Below are 24,910 nucleotides of genomic sequence, written 5' to 3' on the forward strand. Positions count from 1 at the left end.
CCCAAAAAGAGATGTCAAATAGGTACATCTATGAAGTTGATCAGTGTTATAAACGCGAGTCATCTGTGTGAAGGTATTCAATCTGTGGGATTGGTAGAAATGCCCAGAGAATTGACACATAACCAAGGACCCTGCCTAAGAAACTCCCATATATAAAGTCCAGGTAGAGTGAGAATGAGTCTGCGAATCAGACTAAAAACTGGCCAGAAAGACAGAAGGAAATCAGAGGACTAAAGATTAATAGCACCCAAAGTGTGAAAAGAGAATGTAGTCTACTGTTTGAAATGCTGCTGAGGGTACACATATGACTAGATACAAAACTGTCCACTTGATCTACTAATAACCTCAATAGTATTATTTCAGTGAGGTTATCAGAGGTGGAAGCAAGACTCAAGTGGGCTGAGTAGGGGAGGAATGGAGAGATTATAGAGTTTTTAAGTTTGGGTACACAGAAGAAGCGTGGGGAAGTAGCTAGATATAAATCAATGAAAGTTTTAGACAAACTTTAACATGCTTCTATGCATAGGAGAAGGATCTAGTTGAAAGGAAAAAGTTAAATATGAGAAAGAAGTAATTTTTTAAAAATCTTAAGATCTCAGATAGCAGAGGTGATAAGATATAGAGCATAGGTGAAGCTGAAGGAAGGGTGTTGAACATTTCAGATTTATGTTTGGTATCAGAATGAAGGATATCCCATCTGATGGTTTCTAATTTCTCTGTAAGGTTGAAATTAAGTACCCACTGAAAAAGTTGCATATTACTCAATGTAAGTGTACTAGAATGTAATAAAATTTTGGCTAAATGAGAAGCCCTTTATGTAGTAACAGAGACTACTTTCACGTTTATTGCAGTGTCTGGCACATAGTAAATGCTTTACATATATTAGCCAATTTATTCCTCAAAAACACCCCAGGAGGTAGGTGCGTTTATTAGTCCCTTTGCAGATGAGGAAACTGAGACATGCAGTTTAAATGACTTGCCCAAGGTGAGTGGCAGTGCTGGATATTCAAATCCAAACACTGACCCTAGAGAGCAAAAGCTCAGTGTGCTAAAAGACCTCTTACTGGGCTTAAGACTGCCCCTAGAGCACCCATATTGTCAATACAGATTGATGGTTTCTTAGGACAACTGAGAACCTAAGTCTGGGACTTCTGGAATGCTAACCCCCCATTATCAAATAATAAAAGATACAAATTTACTTTTAGCTAAGAAACCTAGGCAATTCCATTCTGATGACGTCAAACAGTGAAAGCCTTCAGTCATGCTATGGGATTTAATTGTGTATCCTCATTACTGTATCATTTGTGGGGTACACCCCTTCCCCCTTTTTTTAAATTAAATACAGCTCATTCTTACTGTGGCTTGTAGCATTCTTCCTCTTCTGGCCTCCTGGACTCCTCCCCTTCATCTCTCTTACCCTTGCCCCCTCCACCCGGTCTTGGTGGTGGTATATTAAAAAAAGAAAGAATGAAAGCACACAAAATGAGTCAGTTTGGGGTCAGTGGTATAAAGCGAGTATATGTTGCAAACAAATGTTTTAATACCAGTTCGCTGTAATCACTTCTCACCATGTCTGGCACTGAAAATAAGGGAAAAAAAAACCTACTGAATAAAAGTGACAAAGAATGGAAAAAAACAAAAAAGAAACCTAGGCAATAAGACTTCATAAATTGACAGCTATAAAGTTCATTCACTTGAGGAAGAATCCGAAAGATTTTTCTTTCTTAACCTTTCATTACTTGTTTTCTAAAACTACAACTTTCTAACAGCACTAAAATGGCACTATAATTTACCTACTTACGTATGGATCTTCCTTACTAAATTTGGGCATCTCAAAGGCTGCCTATGTCTTCTTCATTAAAATATTTGTTTCGTGCCTACTGTGTAGCAGCTGCTAAAAAAACAATAGCAAACAAGACAGACATAATCCCTGGTCTCAGGAAGTCAGATAATAAATAGACCAACAATATATGCTTTTAAATTGGGCAAAATAGTAGGAAAGAATTGATATAATGTTAGAGAGTAAAAGTCAAGGAAGAGAACTAAATGCTTAGATATAATGACTAGAGAAGGCATCCCTGAAGAGGAAACATTTAAGCTGAGACTTAAAAGTGGCATTTCAGTCATTAGGAATCCCCTAAGGTAGTAGAAAGTAACACATTCAGAGATTAAATGAGCCAAAAGTGGCTGGAAAGCAAGAATGAGGGTAAAGTTGGAGGAAAAGGTAGGGCCTGACCATTTAGGGTCTCACAGGCCGTGATAAAGAATTTGGATTTTGTTGTTTGTATAAAGGAAAGCAATTAGATATTAAACAGAAAAGACATTTTATTTATGCCTTTAAAATCACAAATCATCTTCTGTGAATAAAACAGGCATCAACAGATAAAGCAAGACCAGTAAGGACTATTGCAATAATTAGGCAAGAGAGGATGGTGGCTTGAAGAAATTGAAAATGGAGATGGTGAGAAGTGGACAGGTTTGACAAAGATTTAAGAGGTAAATCTGATCTTTGGCAAAAGTGCAAAGACAATTCAGTGGAGAAGGAAGAGTCTTCATGGTGCTAGACATCCATATGCAAAAGGAAAAAGAAATCTATCCAACACTGACCTTATATCTTTCATAAAAGTTAACGCAAAAAGTATCACAGACGTAAACGTACAATTCAAAACTGTACAACTTGTAGATAATGTGGAACTTGTTTGGCAATAAATTTGTAAACATAGCACCAAAATCATGACCCATAAAGAAAAAATTGATAAAGTAGACTTCATTAAAATTGAAAATTTTTCTTCTCTGTAAAACACTGTTTTAAAAAAATGAAAAGACAAGCCACAGACTAGGAGAAAATATTTGTCAAACACAGTATCTTATAAAGGACTGGTATCTAAAATATACCAAGAACTCTTAACACACAATAAAAAAAAAAAAAAACTTAAAAAAGAGCAAAAAATCTGAGCAGACGTATCATCAAAGATAATACAGAAAAAAACAAACAAACATGAAACGGAGCTCAACACCCTATATCACTAGAGAAATGCTAATTAAAACAATGGATACTACCACACCCCTATTAGACAGGCTACCATCACTAACAACACCAAATGCTGCTAAGAATGTAGAGCAAACGAATTCATATTCATTGCTGGTGGGAATGCAAAAACAGTACAGTTGAGTTGAGACAGTTTGCAGTCTCTTACAGAGCTAAGCATAGGCTTACTACATGACTCAGCAATTGCACACGTAGGTATTTTCCCAAATTAGTTGAAAACAAGTCCACATAAAAACCTGCACAGGAATGTTTGCAGCAGCTTTATTCAGAACTGCCAAAAACAGCAAGCAACCAAGCTGCCCTTCATTAGGTGATGGATAAACAAACTGTGGTATATATATACAATAATAAGAAATGAGCTCCCAAGTCACAAAAAGACATGAAAAAAACTTTCATATTGCTAAGTGAAAGCCAGTCTGAAAAGGCTACACACTGCATGACTCCAACACTATGACATTCCAGGAAAGGCAAAACTAGAGAGATAGTAAGATCTGTGGCTGCCAGAGCCTGAGGTGGGGAGGTAGGAGTATGTGGCACACAGAGAAGAAGGATTTTGCAACAGGGAGGACCTTGATGACAGAGCATTCACAGTGGTATCAGAAGGAACAGCCAGAATGGAATAGATTAAAAAGTAAACTAAATTTGAGAAATTGTAACAATATAAGTAGACAACTCTTGATAGTGAAAGTGAACAGAGATTGCAGAAGTTAGGGGGTGTGGAAAGACCCAAGGTGGTTTCCTTTTCTTAAGACGATGTATGAAAGTATAATTAGATACTCATGAGAATGAGCTAATAGAGAAAAACATTTGCTAATAGAAGGAAAGAGAAAATACTAAAGGCAACAAATCTTTAACAAAATACAAGAGATAGACCCATCCTCTAGAGAACAATGAGAAAAAGCCTTTGAAAAAAGAAGTATGGGGATAGAAGCATCTTAATATTTCCAGTGCATGAAATACTATATATAATAAAAGATGCATGAAACTTAGTAGATCCTCAATAGAGATTAAATGAATCAAATTAAATAACTGTAATGGTTCAGAAAGCTCCTAGTAGAACAGCATACTTCAAACTAAATTGAAGGCAAATTCAGACACTGAAAAATTCATACTACTTCCACTTTTGAGTTCAACTAGTAAAGTTGTCACTCCTGTCCACACAACAGAAAAAAAAAAAGCTGAACTGGAAATCAATAGCTTCTCTTAGCTCCATCAGAGAAGTGAGATCACAGGACAATCGGCTGCCTCCTCCAAAACTAAAGAAACAAGCAAATACAGAAAATCACAGCTTACCAGAAGCAGCAACTATGCTGAAGCCAACAACTGGAAGAAAAACTTAAAGGATAATAGATTAATTAAGAGTCTAAATATGGACTAGTTTGACAGATGGAAACTCCTGGCAAACCAGCCTTAAAGGGCTCCCCACACTTCCATGATTTTTTGTTTGTTTGTTTGAGATGGAAATTCACTCTTGTCACCCAGGCTAGAGTGCAATGGCGCGATCTCGGCTCACTGCAACCTCCGCTTCCCGGATTCAAGCAATGCTCCTGCCTCAGCCTCCTGAGTATTAATAGCACCCGCCATGACGCCCAGCTAATTTTTGTATTTTTTTAGTAGAGATGAGGTTTCACCATGTTGGCTAGGCTGGTCTCAAACCCCTGACTTCAAGTGATCCACCTGCCTAGGCCTCCCAAAGTGCTGGGATTACAGGCGTGAGCCACCGTGCCCAGCTACTTCCATGATTTTTAACTCCAAAAGCCCCATCAGGTTGTCAGGGTAAAGAAAAGAGAAAAAAATCCCTGTGCTTCTGGAAGGAGAAAGGAAAAAAGGAAAAAGTAACCATAATCAAATATTCCTAGAACATTCTGTTATCCTTAACAAGGGACTGACCTTAAGGAAAATTATTTTACCAGAGGCTAACCAACAGCGGGTATATCAAAGCCTGACCAAGTGAAATAAGGAAAATACCCAACTAGGGTTCTTTCTCTAGCTTTCTTGTTCCACCTAAGGTGGGTAAAAAAGCTGAGAAGCATTTGTGAAGGTGAAAGCCCAGGGGCACTGTCCCACAAAAAACCTGAGGCCTAATCACAGGACTACAAACTACTCTCCCCGCCCCACAACACTCATCTTACTACAATCAACAGAGCTCCTGTAAAATAGGAAATCACAACTGAAAGAATGGTAAGGCTCAGGCTCTATTTAAAAAGGAGTCTCATGCCTGTAATCACAGCACTTTGGGAAACCGAGGCAGGAGGATCACTTGAGCCCAGGAGTTTAAGACCAGCCTAGCAACACAGTGAAACCCCACCTCTACAAAAATAAAAAGATAAATTACCAAGCATGGAGGCGCATGCCTGTAGTCCCATCTTCTCAAGAGCCTGAGGCAGGAGGATCCCTTGAGCCCAGGAGTTGAAGGCGGCACTAAGCCATGATTGTGCCACTGCACTCTAGCCTGGGTAACACAGCAAGACCCTGTCTCTAAAAAAGTAAAAATAAAAGGGAGTCTCTAGGGAAACCCAAATACCACAGAGCAGACAAAATCAATGACACTATAGGAAATTTTAGCCTCTGACATCAACAGCAAATAAACACAGATTAACCCCTAGCCAGATAAACATGAAACTTCATACTCAAGGCCTACTGATCTTAGTTCCTTTTACCCAATACATCATATCTAGCTTTTAACAAAAAAAAAAAAAAAACATAGCCAGGCTCAGTGGTTCACACCTGTAATCCCAGCATTTTGGGAGGCTAAGGTGAGCGGACCGCCTTGATCTCAGGAGTTTGAAACCAGTCTGGACAACATGGCAAAAACCCATCTCTACAAAAATAGAAAAATTAGCCAGGTGTTGGTGGCTTGCGACTGCAGTCCCAGCTCCTCAGGAGGCTGAGGCTGGAGAATCACTTGAGACTGGGAAGGGAAGGTTGCAGTTGGCCACTGTACTCCAGCCTGGATAACAGAGTGAGACCCTGTCTCAAAAACAAACAAACAAACAAAAAACACCATTAGACATGCTAAAAGGTTACGAAAAATAAAACAGTCTGAGGATCCAAAGCAAGTGTCAGAATCAGATTCAGATATGCAAGATATTTTGCAATTATGAGGCCAACAATTGCAAATAACTACTAACATGCTAACGGCTCTAGTGGAAAAAGTAGAGAACATGTTAAGAACTGATGGGTAATATAAGCAGAGAGATGAAAATTCTGAGAATCAAAAGGAAATGCTAGAAATAAAAAACACAGCAACAGAAAAAAAGAATGCATGTTACCAGATCATCTGCACATGGCCTAAGAATCAGTGAGCTCAAAGGTATGTCAACAAAAACTTCCAAAACTGAAAAGCAAAGAAAAAAAAAAAGGAGGAATAGAACATCCTAAGACTGTAGGGCAATTTAAAAAGGTAAAACGTATGCATAATAGGAATCCAAGACAGAAAAGAAAGAGAGAAGGAAACAGAATACAGATGCTCCTCCACTTAAGTCCCAATAAGTCCATCCTGAGTGAAACTACTGTCAGTCAAAAAGGCAAAGCTGACTGGAAGCTGAGGCTTGCTGCTGCCCAGCATAGCAAGAGAAGTATGGTTTCTACTGAATGCATATTGCTTTTGCACCATCATAAAGCTGAAAAATCATTAAAATAGTAATCGAAGAAAAAATGGCTGAAAAATTTCCAACATTTATGACAGACACCAAATCACAGATGCAAAAAGTTTGGAGAACATGAAGATAAATACCAAAAATCTACACTTAGGCATGTCATATTCAATCTGCAGAAAATCAAAGACGACGAAAAAATACTTAAAGAAGCCACAGATGGTAGTTAAGAGAAACCTTACCTATTGAGGAACAAGGATAAGAATTACATCAGACATTTCTTCAGAAACCATGCAAGCAAGAAGATTGAAGTGAAATATTTAGTGCTGAAAGAAAAAACTATCAACCTACAATTCTGCATACAGCAAAATTCTTAAAAAGTATAAGAGAAAAAAAGACTTTCTCAGATAAAAATAGAGAATTTGTCACTACTAGACCTGTCTTGAAAAAACTGTTAAAAGTTCTTCCAAAAGAAGGAAAATACAGGTTACAGATCTACACAAAGAAAGGAAAAGCATTAAAGAATAAAAGATAAAAACATTTATTTTAAAAATTCTTAACTGATCTAAGTTTGTTCAAAATAATGACATCAACAATATATTGAATAATTATAATTTATGGGAAAGCAAAATAAAAAACAGCAGTGTTATAAGAAATGGGAGAAATAATTGGGAATGCTATGTTATAAGGTACCAGCACTGCCCATAAAACAGTTTTAATGTTAACTGAAGGTGGATTAGTTGTAAATGTACACTGCCAACTCTAGGGCAACTAAAACAAACATTTTTTAAGTATAATTGATATGCTAAGAGCCGACAGAAAATGGAATTATTTAAAATGTTCAACCAATAACAGAGAAGGCAGAAAAAGAGTGGAGGGCAAAATAAATTAAAAAAAAAAAAAAACAAGAGCAATGAACAGAAAAGCTGCAAACCTAGACCAGATAACGAATCCAACTAAATCAATAATCATTTTAAATGTGAACAGCTTAAATATACCAATTAAAAGACAGAGACTTTCAAAGTGGATTTAAAACAAAAAGACCCAACTGTACACTGTATGTTGTCTACAAGAAACCCACTTTAAATATAAAAACACATAGAGGTTAAAAGTAAAAGGATAGGGACAGATATGCTATGCTAACACTAATCAAAACAAAGTGGGAATAGCTGCATTAATCTCAAAGTAGACCTCAGAACAAGGAAAATTATCAAAGACAAAGAAAAGGCATTTCATCATGATAAAGGGACCAATACTCCAAGAAGACATAACCATTCTTAATATGTATGTGCCTAGCAATAGAGCATCAAAATATGAGGAAAAAACTGATAGAAATGTAAGGAGGACTAGTCAAATCCACTATCATAGTTAAAGACTTAGACACCCCTCAATCAGGAATTGACAGATCCAGAAGGCAGAAAATCGGTAAGGACATAATTGAACTAAACAGCACCATCAATCAACAGGATCTAATTGACATCTATAGGCTACTTCATCCAACAACAAACAAAATACACATTCTTCTCAAGCTCACATAAATGTTCACCAAAACAGACCACATTCTGGGCAATAAAAACATATAACAAATGTAAAAGAATACAAACCAAGCTTTCAGACCACAATGGAATTAACTAAAAATCAGTAACACATACCAAATATTTACAGATAGTTGCAAACCCACAAAATACTTAGAAATTTAAAAATACACTTCTAAATACAACATGGGTCAAAGAAGCCTCAAATTTTTTTAATTGTTTCAAACTAAATGAAAATAAAAAGTTTATCAAAATTTTTGGAATGCAGCAGAAACAGTGCTAGAGGGAAATTTATAACACTGAAAGCATATAAAAGAAGACTGAAAACCAGTAATCTAGGAAAACTGAGACAGAAGAGCAATATAAATCTAAAGCAAACAGAAAAAGAAATTAGATCAGAAATCAATGTAATGAAAACATGTTAATACAGAAAAATCAACAAAACCAAAATCTAGTTCTTTGATCAATAAAACTGATAAACTTAGGGCCAGGCTAGCCAATAAAAGACACCAAAAAATAATACCACAAATCAAAGAGCATGACTACTGATCCCACGGCTATTAAAAGAATAATAAGTGTTATAAGCAGTTCTGTCTCCACAAATTTGGTAAGTTAGATGAAATGGGCAAATTCCTTGAATAATACAATCTATCAAAATTCACACGGGAAGAAACTGAATAGGCCCATATCTATTAAAGAAATTGAATCAATCATTAATAACCTTCCCATGTAGAGTTCTACCAGGTATCTCATGATATGATACCAATTCTCTATCATCTCTTTAGAAAGCAGAAACAGTAAACAATTCCTAGCTCATTCTGTGAGGCCTTGGTAACAGAACTAGACAAAGATAATACTAGAAAGGAAAATTATAGACCAATCTCTCATTAATATTGATGCAAAAATCCTTGACAAAATACGAATCAAATCCAACAATATATAAAAAAAATTCTACACCATGACCAAGTGAGATTTTTCCATATATACAAGGCTGGTTTGACATTCAAAAGTCAATTTATAAAATCTACTACATCAATAGGCTTAAGAAAAATCATGTGATCCTATCAATAAATGCAGAAAAAGCACATGACAAAAATCCAACATCCATTCATAAACACTCTGGGCAAACTAGGAAGAGAGGGAAACTCCCTCAACCTGATAAAGAGTATCAACAAAAAAAACCTACAGTGAACATCTCACTTACTGTTGAGAAATGTCTTTCTTGTTGGTGAAGAAGGATGCTTTCCCCTAATATTGGGAACAAGACAAGGATGTCTCCTCTCCCACCCCAATTCAACATTATACTGGGAAGTCCTAGCTAGTGCAATAAGCAAACAGAATGAAAGGTATGCAGATTGAAAAGGAACAAATAAAACTTGTTTGCAGATGATATGATTGGGTATGTTGAAAACCCCTAGGAATCAAGGAAAAGATTCCTGCAACTAACAAATATAGCAAAGTTGAAGAATATAAGGTTAGTATACAAGTCAATTGCTTTCCCATACACCAGCAATGAACAATTGGAATTTGAAATTAAAACACCATTTACATTAACACCAAGAAATTAAACACTTTGGTATAAATCTAACAAAATAGGATCTCATATAAGATCTATATAAGGAAAAAGCTAAAAAATGTTAATCAAAAATCAAAGATCTGAAAAAATGGAGAGATATTCCGTGTTTATAGATAGGAATACTCAATAATGCTAAGATGTCAATACTTCCCAACTTGATCTTTAGATTCAGTGCAATCCCAGTCAAAATCCTGGCGTGGTGGATACAGGCAAACAGATTTGAAAGTCTATGTGGAAAAGCAAAAGGTCCAAAACGGCCAACACAATACCGAAGAACCAAGTCAGAGGATTTACACTCTCCAGACTTCAAGACTTACTAAAAACCTTCAGTATTCAACACAGTATGATATTGGCAAAGAAAAGATCAGTGGAATGGAATAAAGAGCCCAGATGTAGAACCACATATAGTCAACTGACCTTTGAAAAGAGAGCAAAGGCAATTCATGGAGAAAGAAGAGCCTTCAACAAATGGTGCTGGAACAACTGGACATAACATGTCCCTCATCCCCCCCAAAATCAATGTAAACACAAACCTTACCCCTTTCACAAAAACTGAGAACAAGTCATAGATCTAAATGTAAATCACAAAACTTAAAAAATCTGTAGGATATAAAATGGGAAAATCTCGGTGGCCTTAAATTTTTAGATACACCACCAAAATCATGACCCAGTAAAGGCAGACTTTATTAAAATTTCTTTGCAAAAGACAATATTAAGAGAATGAGAAGACAAGCCACAGATTGGGAGAAAACATTTACCAAACACCTGATAAAGGGCTGGTATCCAAAACATATCAAGAACTCTTAAAACTCAAAAAAAAAAAAAACCTGATTTTTAAAATGGGTAAATAATTTAAGCACTCAGCAGATGGAGTGGAAAGTGTATGAGAAGATGTTCAACAACATGTATCATTAGGGAACTGCAAATTAAAACAATGAGATACCACTACACACCTATTAGAGTAGCTACAACCAAATGATAACATCAAATGCTGGTGAGAATGTGGAGCAACAGAAATCACATTCATTGCTGATGGGAATGCAAAATGGTAAAGCCACTTTAGAAGACAGTGGCAGTTTCTGTACTGCAAAACTAAGCACTGACTTACCATATGATCCAGCCATCACACAAATAAGGGAGCAAAGGACATTTCTAGGTCAAACTATTCTGTATGATACTAATGGTGAATACGTGACATGTATTTGACAGAACCTATAGAACTGCATGACAGAAAGCATGAACCCAATGTAAACTATGGACTTTAATTAATAATTGATCAATACTGGTTCATCAGTTACAACAAATGTAACACACTAACACAAGATGGTAACAGAAAACTGTGGGAGGGAGGAGGAGGTAAATGGGAACCCTCTACACTTACTGGTCAATTATTCCATAAATGTAAAACTGCTCTTTTTTAAAAGTCTATTAAAAAATACTAAAATAACCCTTTAATTCAGACACTGAGGTTCTATATGAAATTCTGAGAATATGCAAATACATTATCAATGGTGTGATAGATCAACAGATCTGCCTTTGAATGCCATCTTCATTGCTTATGGATTATATGTCCTTTGCCAGGTCTTGTAACCTCTGAGCTTCAACATTTTTATGTGTAAAATGAAAAAATTATCACCTTTCTCACAGGTTAACTCAATTAAATTAGGTAAATATACCTGAAGCACCTAGCAAAGGTACACTTAGTAGGTATGTAAATGTTCTTTTCTTATTTTCCCCCAAATTCTTTCTAACTCAGGCAAGACAGGATATATCCTAACTCAACCAGTGTTTCTCAAATTGGGGTACCTATACCCTTAGATGTACATGCAGCCATTAAATAAATAAAACACCTCATGTCTTCCAGGAGTTCAAGATTTGGGGAAGGATAAATACTTTAAATGGTAATTAAAAGCAGTTATACTAAAATAATGTTGCTATAGCAGAATGTTTGCACTGTATTTCAATATGCAACACAACACTGTACCTGAATTAGAATTTAGGCCATATTCTCAAACTTCCAGGACTACTTCTTCACCATCTTCTGCCATTTGATATATTTCCCACCCTTTTCCACTAATTTTAATTATGTTACTAAACTCAAGTTTATTTGTTTCTCAATACCAGTCACATGACAAGTGTCTCCAAGAAGCCTGGTTACCCTTAAATTAGTAAATACAACCTGAAAAATAACATTTTATATTTACACAATTTAATATACAATTTAAAGTTAAGTCAGAATTAAGAAAGCAAACTGAAAATAACTTAAATGGAGACTGTACTTTTGTATCTATGATTTCCCAAGGTTGTGGCTGTAACGCTGAGTCAATTTTTTTATAAGCTGTGCAAAATACAAATACTTTGCAGATACAGACTACTAGCCTAATTTTTAGAAACAAAATACTTTTTCATATCACTATAATTTCTTTGCCTAGGAGAATCTCAACATGCATAAAATCAAGCACTTTACTGGATATTTAAGGAGAAAGCAGTATTCCAGGCCAAAGGTAACATAAGGTCACATGTTATAAGCCCAGGCAGAGCACATCTGTTATGTGCTGGTTTGGTGTCACACACTAACAGAAGCTGCAGTGCGCTCACAAAAGATCTACAAAATCTTTTTTTTTGAGACGGAGTCTCGCTCTGTCGCCCTGTGGCTGATGTGCAGTGGCACCATCTCGGCTCACTGCAAGCTCTGCCTCCCAGGTCCTCGCCATTCTCCTGCCTCAGCCTCCCGAGTAGCTGGGACTACAGGCACACGCCACCATGCCCGGCTAATTTTTTTGTATTTTTAGTAGAGTCAGGGTTTCACCGTGTTAGCCAGGATGGTCTCGATCTCCTGACCTGCGATCTGCCCGCCTCAGCCTCCCGAAGTGCTGGGATTACAGGCGTTAGCCACCACACCCGGCCAATCTACAAAATCTTTAAGGATCTCAAAAGCATGCTACATGAATAAGAGGTGAGAATATGGGGATACTTAATATGTAGAAGACTTGGGCTTGGAATTGATGGGAAATTAATAGCTATCTTGAAGGCTGTCACATTTGAAAGGGATCAGACTTGGTCTGTTGTTCCAAACTAGGATGAACAAGCAGCAGCAAGTAGTAAAGTGGTACATCTGGTAGTGAAGAGACTTGAGTACTACAGACAATTTGTTTAAAAACAGTGTGGTATTAGAAATGTATGCGGTATTTCTGGATACCAATTATCTTGCATGTAAAATAAGGGTGCTAAGCTAGATAATTCTAAAGTAATTTTCAAGTAAAAATGGCATGGGAGTGGGAGTTGGGCGTGGTGGTTCACTTGAGGGCATGATTAGCCAGGCATGATGGCCGGTGCCTGTAATCCCTTTGGGAGGCTGAGGTAGATGGATCACTTGAGGTCAGGAGTTCAAGACCAGCCTGGCCAACATGGTGAAACCTCATCTCTACTAGAAGTACAAAAAATTAGCTGGGTGTGGTGGTCCATGCCTGTAATCCCAGCTACTCATGAGGCTGACGCAAGAACCACTTGAACCCAGGAGGCAGATGTTACAGTGAGCCGAGATCATGCCACTGCACTCCAGCTTAGGTGAGAGTAAGACTCTGTATCAAATAAAACTAAAAAAAAAAAAAAAAAAAAAAAAAGGCATGGAAGCAAATTCTGAATCAACTTCTTAGCAAAGAGTATCCTTTCCCAGCACTTTGGGAGGCCGACGCAGGTGGATCACCTGAGGTCAGGAGTTCAAGACCAGCCTGGCCACCATGGTGAAACCCCATCTCTACAAAAATACAAAAATTAGCCGAGCATGATGGCAGGTGCCTGTAATCCCAGGTACTCGGGAGGCTGACGTGGGAGAATCGCTTGAACCCAGGAGGCGGTGGTTGCAGTGAGCTGAGATTGCCCCACGGCACTCCAGCCTGGGCAATAGAGCGAGACTCTTGTCTCCAAAACAAACAAACAAAAGCAGTATCCTGAATGTACATGGAATCAGCTATGAAATGCTAAGTTCTATCACAAAGAACTTAGCAAAGATAATGGTGGCATGTTGATTCACATTATCATTTTTTGTACATCAAAAGGTAAGGTGGAATAAATATCAAATTATTTTAAGAAAAGCCAGGCCAGGAGCAGTAGCTCATGCCTGTAATCTCAACATTTTAGGAGACTGAGGAGGGAGGATCACTCCTCAGCCTGGAGAACATAAACTCCATCTCTGCAAAAACATACAAAAATTAGCTGGGTACGGTGGTGCATACCTATAGTCCCAGCTTGAGAGGCTGAGGTAGGAGGATCACCTGAACCTGGGGAGTTCGAGGCTGCAGTGAGCCATGATCGAGCCACTGCACTGCAGCCTGAGCGACAGAGTAAGACCCTGTCTCAAGGAGAAAAAAAAAAAAAGGCGGATGTGGCAGTGCACGCCTGTAGCAGAAAAAACTGAGGCGAGAGGATCACTTGAGGCTAAGAGTTCCAGGCTCCAGTGAACTATAATGGTGCTACTGCACTCCAGCTTAGGTGACACTGTGAGACTTGTCTTAAAAACAAACAAACAAACAAAAAAAAACACCAAAAATGTCCACTAGCAGTTCTTTTTAAAGAACTCAAAAACATGATGAAGGATTATTGCATTTTCCGATGTTGTCCTTTATTGAGTAAATTACACTAGTAATTTAATTCTAGGGGGAAAAGTCCTAATCTATTTTCTATCTTGTCCATATTCAATATTGCATTTTTCTTTGTTCCTAGATATACTGATTATTATCCTAACACAACCCTTTGAACCTACTTAATATTCCCTAGAGGATAATAGTATATCACTTTCTCCTGTCAATTATTTTATATACCAGGCAACAATACTATTTCTTGATCCTCAGTACAAGATTTCCGAGTTACAGTGTTAAGTAAACGTTTACAGAATTTCTTAATTTCTCAAACCAAAATAAAAGTTACTAAGTCAAGCAATTGTTTTCTAAGTTCTAGATATTATTTAATATAAACAGGCAAAAAGAGATTTGTATTTTCCTTTTGCTTTGCCAAAATCTGCAAAAATTTTGCCACAAATATTCCAGGCAATAATCTCATGAAATATATACTCAACTTACCAAAGTACAATATTTTTACAGTGCTCAGGCTTGAGAAATTATGAATCATAAATACTAAGAGAGCAGGGGTAGGAAATGCCTTGGAATATTGGAGGCTACATATACAAAGAGTACAATGTCTGTGGACATTTCTAAATGCACTCCAAAGCCACACAAAAACAAATTTGTGGTTTATCAATTTCTCTTCTCAGAGAGTTTTAAGAAAAATTATTTTCCTAATTCTACATCTATCTGAAAACCCAAGGATACCTGTTGTAGTCTACATTATAATCCAAACATTAAACATATTTTGAATATTTTCCTACCTATGCCATACCTTACCTCTTGAGCAGAGATCCCTTTGATCATAATTCCTGAAAACTCCGATGAATACTTCAAAGTTCACTAACATTTTTAATGCAGTAATCTAATTACCTTAGATGTACATATTAGTGGAAAAAACACTCCAGAGTACCTAAGTGCTTAATTTTGAAACAAATATTTCACATTTTAGGACTAAATTACTATGAAATATTTTTAAAGGGAAACAAAAATACCTGGATAAAAATAAAGTAAAAAAATTGCTTAGGACATCTAAGCACTGACATTTGTCAGACTATTTCAATATGGCAAAGAAAATAAGATCTGTGTACATATTTACAATAACCTATAAGTCAGGACTTTGCAGTCACACTGCTTGTCATGTTTTTTTAAACAGAAGGTACAAAAACAAAACAAAAAAAACCTTTGTTTCCTTACTAAAGAACAATCAAAACAAATTTTTATACTATAGTTAATCTAGTCAGTGATGGTGAAACCATAAGCCTATCTTCCTATACCTCGAAAATACGATGGTAGGCCAAATTCAACATTCTGTAGTATTTTTATTTTGAAGGTTAATGATGATGTAGAGAAGAGTCTAAGATTTAAAAATTACTTTTTAGAAACTCATGTCACCATTATCTTTGCAATATTTTTCAGGTTTCCAATGCAGGGTGTATTTTAACTTCCATGCCCAACCTACCCTTTCACACACATATAGGAAAAGCTTATAGCTTTTTTTATATTCAAATAAAATACAGCCTTTCATTGAAATATACTGTGTCTGTAAACCTTTTAATAGCTTTAATTCTAAAAACAAAATTTTATCCACAGAATCTTTACTTTTTTTCCAAACTTACCAGGTTAATAAAACCAAGAATGTTGGCTTCCTTTCCGCCACCCCCAATACAACAGCTATTCTAGATCATGACTGCCTTTTAGAAATTTGATTTTTTTCAGAGTATAATTTCTTTGGGGAGCCAAATTATTACATTTTAATCCACCAATTGTCATTAATTCAATTTTTACTTCTTGCCTAGGACCCCATCTTAATGTTATTTTTAATTTTGGGGGTCTACTTCTTCAATAACTTTCCTTCAAATCTGAAAGGAAATCCTCTTGCTTCTAAGCAAATCCTGCACAGAAAAGGTAAATTGTTCCTGTGGCTTCAATTAAGTAAAATTATGTAGCTATAAAAACAAGAATCAATAAAACTAAATATTACCCTTCTCCATGCTGTCTTGATAAGATTTAAAAACAAGAGACTATGAGGTCAAGATTTCTCCTTCTACAATTATTTGTGCAAGTAGAACACTAAAATACAAAACATTTTTCATTTCAACAGTTCTTATGAATTGCATAGTTCTCTAATCAGCCATTATTTTCAAATGTTCTTCTGGGTAAAGGAACTGTTTTGGATGCTATTCTGTAAGAGTTATATTTTGATCAATCTAGCATTAAAAGACTTGGCCAAATTACTCTTGATATTTACAGTATTAACTCAAGAGTTTTAATGGTTTGCAAAATTGAGGTACAAAAATTGCATCTAAAAAAATCCAATTCTGGAAACTAATCAGGAAAGATGATGCTAATCAGGAAAATGCAAAAACATACAAAACAGATCACCTATTTCATACATTCACTGGTGACCCCCATGAAGAATCACTAACAGTTCAAGAAAGTATTTTTCTGAAAAAAAACAACAACAACAACAACAACAACAAAAACAAAACAAAACAAAAAACTAACACACAGAAAGGTAGAATATATATTCAGAAATATTTAGAGAAAGACACAGAAAATTAAAATACATTTAAAAATACTGTTGCAGTTTTCACTTTCTACTCCTGAAACAGAAATAAGCCATTATCAGTAAGTGCATTTTTTTCATGGAGAAAATATTTATTAGATTTCAAATTATCACATAATACAGATATTACACAATTAGTCATTCTAAAAAAATAGTTTATATTAATATTCATAAACACTGAAAAATATAGGACTTCATTTTGTGACATAAAATATAAAAAAAACTCAAAGGTAAATTCACCAAAATAAAAGTTTAAATAAACAAATCAGTTCACAATAATATACAAAAAGTTTCACTTTTAAATAAATAGCTCGTAGTGGCATGAGGTGACTAGAAATGCACTTACATTTCCTTTTGCATATTTTAAGGAACAGAGCTAAAATTCAATCAAAGCATGAGATTAAGAGATTAAATCACTTTTCATCTTCAAAGCTGAAACAAAAAGCTTATAATCTCACAGGCCACACAACGTGGTTTCTACTGTGGTTCAAAGAGTTCAACTAACTTAATTTCCAAGCAAATCTCATTTTAAGTTCCTTCAGTTCTTCCTAAAATGATGGACAGTTGTTTTTTTAATTCATATGTGTTTGTAAACCAATTGTCTTATTAACATTTACTAAAAACAAGTCGGGAGTAAAAGTTGTAATCATTTATGGGAATTCAAAGCTCTCTGGGGGAATTTCAGTTCAAATTGAACCTTTAAACTTACTTTTAAGTACTATACTTACAAAAATTTATTTATAATTAATGAGAAAAAAATACAGATAGCCAAGAAAGACTAAGTGCAGGTTATGCTTTTGCAAATGTGGCTTCTAAAACTTTTGAGATTTCCTAAAACATTTTAGCTGCTTCCATATTAATAACTCCAGAATGTCTATTCTTAAAATGTATACCAAATTTAACAAACTGGCAGCATTAGGTGACTTTAAAAATGTTCTTTAATAGCCTTTGACTGACCAGTTAATAGATATCAAAGAAAGAGAGAAACAGAAACATTTTGATAACTACTTCAATCAATTAATTGATAGCTTGGATAAATAACTATTTTGCAACACTTATTCCTTCACACCTATAGGCTTATTCTAATACTAAGTGCCTCTGCTCTGTAAACTACTGTTTTGTGACAGTACCATTCAAACTTTAGAATGCCTTCAGTATGAAAAAAATACCTCAACTTTAACAGGTATGTATTACTTTAGAAGACAGACCAAGCTACTTACATCTCAAAAGATATTTCTTCTACTTCTCTATTAGAAACCTTGTTGATTTGACAATTATAAGGCTCAAGACCAGCAAAGATGAGCTAAAAGAGTATATCCTAATATTAAAAGCAGTTTTCAAATAATTAAGAAGTTCACCCTTTATTTACTAGTTACTTTCAGTGTCAGGCATCAAAAAAAACCATTTCATTAAGTTTTGGACTTCCTCTACTACCTAAAAAAATGTTTGCCTACTTCATTAAGGTGATTTTCAATCCCACAAATGTTTTAAATGAAACAGATACAGAGAGCTGCTTTTAAAAGAAAGGAGTCTCTCAAGCTTCCTCTATTTCAGTCTTCTGAATAGAAAGAAATATTTTCATGGCCATGTAAAATTCCAATATGAAAAGATTATTTCATTATTTGAGCCTTTCCATTTTCAGACCAAAAGTAAACCAGAGTAATTCTTAAAAGTTTATAAATGACAAGATCAGGTGGCTGGCTCATCCTTGTGTCTTCTAGACATATTGCATGGATCCATTCACCACTGCCTTCCAAACTGCAGGTGCTGGCATGTGTGACAGATATCATCCATGAAGGCTCTGCTAGAAGAATTCCTTTTGCTGAAGAAGTATGATGTTTTACCAGTTGAAAGAAATCTGGGCAATTAGAGAACAAATAAACCAGTCTCCCATTATCAAGATACCTAGAGTCACAGAAGGAATCCACCAAGGAAAAATGAAAACTTGCCAAAGGTAACAAGTTCACATTCTACCCATTGTAGGTGATAAGAACTTCCTGGAATCAAATCCTACCCTTGGCATCAAAGAAACTAAGAGAAAACCATCTTAATGCCATGGGGGAAATCTAGGAAAGGGTTCTTTTACCACAAATATTTATTCCTAGGGACTAGAAAATGACTTTTGAGTATATTAAACATAGCTTTCAGGGATACTGTATCCTGAAACTTACATTCATTCATATTTATGTTTTATTAAAGAATGGAGCCTAGAATTGACAGTAAAACATAATAGTACTATCATTGCATCTTTTAAAAGATCTAATATGAAGTCCTAACATTTGAGGTAGAAAGAAGACCAAAAGGTTCTCACTAACAGGGTAGGATAACACCTGGACATCTGACTGTATAAATTAGACTTCAAATGTCCAGTTTGCCCAAAGATGAGATACAGAACCTTTTAAATTACTTGAATATAAAAGAGCACTTAGAAGTCCACTAATACCATAAAGGCCAAAATGGGTAGATATTCCCTTTTTAAAATTCCTGTGGACTACATAGGCATTCGTCAAATCACGTGCCCCAAATCATCCACTGCTTTAATTATCTGGAGAGAAAATTAAATTTTAGGTCTCATTTTTGAATGAGTACTAGTTAGCATTCTTAGAAAAACAAAACAGATTGCAGTCCCACCTGGTTCTTAAATGAACCCAAGGAGTTTACCACAGAATTAAATGGGCAATGGAAGGACACTCCAATCTATAAATTAACCCAAGTAAATAATGGAAAGCACCCACTTGTTTATTATCCTTTCCCACTCTCTCCAGAAGCTGGATATTCTGTCTCCAAGGGTTCAGTGGAGAAAGTGGACCCCTGACGTCAAAAGCTCTCCGTGGTCTTGGCTGTATCTGTGGTTCTAGGATCACTCCTTGCACCTCTGGTAGGAGAGAAGCACTGAAATAGAGAGCTGAATATAGATTTAAGAAAAAATTCTTATTAAGAAATTACATTCTCTGGTCATTTGAGTTTGTAATGGCTTAATCCTCAGGATAAAAAGGAGCTACCTTTGGGCATACCTTCTTTAGTGCCTTCTTAATTTGAATTTTAGAAGTCTGTCACCACAAATGATTAATTCCTCAATAACTATTAAGAAGGGACCTGTATTGGTCTAAGCCATAACACACTCTGTGATAAACCACTCAACTCTGAGTGGAAGACCAAATCAAAAATGATAAATTATGACTGGAAACAAGATCATAGTTGTCTTTAAGGGACAGGGAAAAGGCACGCAACCTCAGATATATCAAAGGAGGAGTCCCAGTTAATTCTTCTGTCAAAGAAAAGAAGATGGACTGAAAAGTAGAAACAGAAAAAAATCAAGCATATTAACAGGAATACTACCAAACTTTGGGAAAGTCTAAGAAGCTGAATTTCTTCTCTGAGTTCAAGTCTTCATAAACTTAAAGAATTAATCACACTATAAGCCCATATTATAGCAATACAAAGCTAAGCCTATATTTTATCAAAGCTTATGACTACTGTCACTGAAAAGATTTATTCTTCAAGCACTCAGCTTTAAAACTGGGAGGCAGAATAGTGGATATAGGCAATACAGACTCAAAATCCTTTTTAAAATGCATAATCATTTTCTTTTGGGTCAAGAAGAACCAGGAATAATCATTAATGGCTATAACATAGAAATTAAAGCAGTAAGATATACCCAAATTATAGATGATGGCAAAGATACTAGAAAATAGCTAGCTTTATTACAGGAATAAAGTAAATAAGAGAAGGAAGTTCAAAGCACATAGCATCTGATCAAGGAAAAGCTGAAAGGAGAATAAGATAAGCAGATACATATTTAAAGTTACAGGGACTGCAAGATAAATTTTAACAGTGTTGCCTTTGGAAAACAGATCAATTATGCTTTGTGGTACACAGTAATAAATCCCTATTAAATTTCAGATCTTATTCTAAATATAAAGGTGCTGTGTATCCTTGTTCTACGGAGTACAGTCAGTCACAGTATCCTATTTCTGGGACATGTTATATTTTGGGATAAAGTTTTTATAAAATGCTATCAAGTAATCTCCCTCTCATACCAACTGGTTATCACAAAGGTTCCTTACCTGTTAGTGGAACGAGGATTGTGTTCTCTTGTTCTCTATCAATCAACCAACAAAGGTTATAGTCTCAGCACTAAGAAGGTAGCAACCAACCAAAGTTAGTGTTTTTAATGCCTTCACTTCCTCCTGGCTCTGCCAGCCAGTTTGGAAATGTGCCAAAAGCTGAAAAGGAATGGTTATTCCATTACCTAACAACATTTAGACTAAGTAATTTTAAAAGCTTAAAGATGAAAAGAATGAGCTAACCCTTCTGCACAGGGACATAACCAATTCTGTACAAATGAGAAATGAAGACAGTTTGGCCTAAATAAAGAAAACCTATGAATTTAACCATCAAATCTGCAATTACCAAATATTAAAGAAAAAAGAAATTGGAAAGAAGAAGGTGAAACTGCCATCTAACAAGAGGTATCAAATAATTATGAAAGTACTTTATGCACCTAAAGTGGCAGCTATTTTTTCAATTTAAGTTTCCAACAGATTTTAAGTCCAAAAGCCTTTTAGTATTTAAAAGACTGTATCTTTAGATCAGTAGGCTTTAAAAAGTATTTTACAGTATAATCACAATGAGGAGGTATATGATGGATGATAAGAAGAAAGGAGCACAGATTAGAAAAAGGATCTGAATGCTGAATCTTAATAAATGTAATCTAATTAAGTAGTTTCAAGAGTCTAAAAAACCCGAGTAGATTAACAAAGCATTCCACAGCTGGAGTTGTTAAGGAGTGGCTCTTTAACAGAGGAAAAAGGCTTAAAATCAGTACGTTGGAGCTATCTACATACATTTTCACAGTACCTATATGGTGCAAATAGGTGCTACAAAAGTGCTTTAAAAATTATTTATTAAACAATCATCCTCTAGTCTTTTCTAATCAATTTCCTTGACAAATTATTCTTTTTCATATAGTAATAGCTCAATATCAACCATGAAAATTATCTAAGATTTCTAAATTAATGAAATCTAAGTAAAACTTAACTACTTTAAAATAGTTTAAAACCTATTCAGAAATTATAATTAAGATACGATTTTCCAAATTTCCTTTAGTTTCCTTTCCAGTCGTTTCCAATAGTTAACTTTCCAATAGTTTTCCTTCAGTTCTTGAATACTAATCAATAATAACATATAGGTGAGTGAAAATACAGGGAAAAAGAAAGAGGTACATTTTGAAATAGGAAATACACTTGGTAATTTTCATTTTTAAGTTTACAGGCCTACTTCACTTTGAAAATGAAAAACAACTCACAAAAAAACAGATCTTTCTCAGATTAATATTGGTCTAAACTTAGAATTTCTCCTACAACAGGAATTGACGTTAAATGCATCCAAATCTTTATTTATCACACACCATAGTATAATATAGATTAAAAGCACAACAAACTTAGATTTAAAAAACCGTATGTCCTTAGGTTAGGTTACACAGCAAGTTAAATATGAGAGCTCACTGGAGAAAATGAATCTTTACAAACTTCCCCTAAGTCAGAACGCTTTCAGAATATAACTTCTTTATTTTGCCTGAAGTACCAAAACATCCTAATTCAACACTCATACTCAGAAATGAATAAGCAGATTTCTCTAAGTAGAAATTATTTTGAAGTCACTGAGGAGAGCTGGTATCTCTCTTGCTTTGAGAGTTAATGATTTATGAAGACTCTGAATTTGATAATGTATCATTTACATAAAAACTGTAAAGATGTTTTCAAAATGGGGTCATTATTTGAACAAGAAAGAGCAGCCTTTGTGAGAATATTATTGATGGAAGCTCCTAAAAATGATACAGGAAGGCCTTACCTAATTCTATTTTAGTGGACAACATTCTTCTATGTGATATTTTAAGAGGGGGAAATATTTATTACACTGCAAGACTTACATTTCAACCACTAGAGAAAAAATTTCAAACCAAAGCTAACAAAATCAGCAATGCTGAGCTGCTACCTCAAATGGCTGTTATAGATCTATTAACCTAGCAGTACATCAATGAAATCATTTTAACATTTTCTGTAAATAATGAAATTTTTAAAGATTCTTACTGAAAATCCATGTATATTCAAATCAGAAACAGTATTTTACATATAAATACCACTGAGAAAATTTTATGAGAAGTACATCAAATTAGGCTGTTTGCAATATTTGTTCTCAATATTAAATTATTAAATGAGCATACACAGCTTATTAGTTTTAAGCATTTCTAGCATTTAAACATTAGGGAAGGCTACACCTATTTAAGCTATGAAATAGAAGGCACTATGTTTCTACAAAGACTGATTTCTACTCAAATGTGCTACAACTGACTGATCTAAAGTTGAACTTAATGGTTTATAAATTTACCGATTATTCATTAACCTGGACATTCTACATACATTGGAAGCATCTTTTTATTCTTTACCTATTATCACCCATTCATACTGGTTCTAAGGCACTTCTACAAAGAAAACAAATTGTTCACAAATTCCTCTAAGTATCCAAAACAGTCCTAGCTGGCAGTAATAAGAAAAGGAAAGAACATGCTTAACAGAAGCAGTGTGTCTTTTATCTCTAGCCCCTAGAAAAGTGCTTGGCACATGGAATAGGTAACTCAGTAAATGCTTTACAAATAAGTTACTGATCAAAAAAACAAAGAATTTTGTCAAGTGGCCGATATCTAAAGTAGACACTAAAAAGTTCAACTTTCTAATCCTAAAGAAAACAAAAAATTTATCAGAAGTATAACTTTCGGCCAGGCACCATGGCTCACACTCGTAATCCCAGCACTTTGTGAAGCTGAGGCGGGCCAACCACCTGAGGTCAGGAGTTCAAGACCAGACTGGCCAACATGGTGAAACCCTGTCTCTACTAAAAATACAAAACATTAGCTGGGCGTGGTGGCACTCACCTATAGTCCCACCTACTCGGGAGGCTGAAGCAGGAGAACCGCCTGAGTCTGGGAGGCAGAGGTTGCAGTGAGCTGAGACTGAGCCACTGCACTCCAGCCTGGACGACAGAGCAAGACTCTGCCATCTCAAAAAATAAAAAATAAACTTTCATGGATCCATCTCTTTTTGGGGTCGTCAACTTCTAAGGATTAATTTTTTGGTATAGTTAGCAGAAATTTCAAAGATATTATCCTGAGATGATACAAATGTTAGCCAAATTGCAACAACGATTACAGATTTCTAATATTCTTTTTCAGAGATTTAAAAGTAGTACAAAAACCAGATACTGCCAGAATATCCAATTTCAAAAAGGGAGAGATCTTACCCCATAACAAAACACAAAGGCAAAAAAAAAAAAAAAACAAAACCCCACCCAAGTTCTTCAGAATTAGTTAACTAAGGTATTGTACTGACAATGGAGGTAAAGATTATTTCTAAACCATAAATCTTGTGTGTATTATCAAATGGAATACACATTTTTTGAAAAAAATAGGGAAGACTGAGCAAAGTTGTGTGTTAAAAAGAATTTTTTTAATTTAAAAAAAAAAAAAAAAACAGGAAGGAAGTCTGAACTTAAGGGGCTGAATACCATCATGAGGATATGTGCTTAATCATGGACAGTAATTTCCTAAAACAGAAGAAAGCTGTAATGAAAACAGAAAAACCTAATTATTAAAGCATTTTTAGAGCTCAACATCTAGCCAAATTCCATTATCTGTATATTTTCTCTTCACCCTTTTGGAAAATATACCATCTGAAAATGTTACTGGTATTCAAGTTAGTCCACTAGATATAAATATCAAGTATTTGTTAAAAGACAAGCAACAGATAACCCAAATATGTTCATGCTCCACTAAGGTAGAAGATGAAGTAAAACAGATGAAAAAGAAACAATCTACAATATATATATTTTAGAGCAGTTAATCCACTATAGAATAAAAGATAAAAGGCAATCATAGAAACACAGTTGCATAAACTATACTGACTGTAAA

General features: G+C 35.2%; 1 protein-coding gene across 4 annotated transcripts in view; it reads right to left on the reverse strand.

The window, feature by feature from the left end:
- The window catches only part of TSC22D1 (TSC22 domain family member 1), a 154,128-nt gene that overhangs the window by 96,605 nt on the left and 32,613 nt on the right, over window positions 1–24,910 (reverse strand). Inside the window, exons 2-3 of one of the 4 annotated variants that reach the window (XM_055245232.2) lie at window positions 19,680–19,836; window positions 17,016–18,802 (exon numbers count right to left, since the gene is read on the reverse strand). The exons of 1 other annotated variant lie outside the window; for it this stretch is intronic. In XM_055245232.2, coding sequence (XP_055101207.1) covers window positions 18,785–18,802; window positions 19,680–19,836 — 175 coding nt within the window. In that variant the 3' untranslated portion in view covers window positions 17,016–18,784. Of the gene's footprint in view, window positions 1–17,015; window positions 19,850–24,910 lie in introns of those variants that run through there. 2 more of the 4 variants (XR_008651457.2, XM_063619092.1) reach the window with 2 other exon arrangements.

This window comes from Symphalangus syndactylus, chromosome 15 (genome assembly GCF_028878055.3).
Source record: "Symphalangus syndactylus isolate Jambi chromosome 15, NHGRI_mSymSyn1-v2.1_pri, whole genome shotgun sequence".
Lineage (NCBI taxonomy): Eukaryota > Metazoa > Chordata > Mammalia > Primates > Hylobatidae > Symphalangus > Symphalangus syndactylus.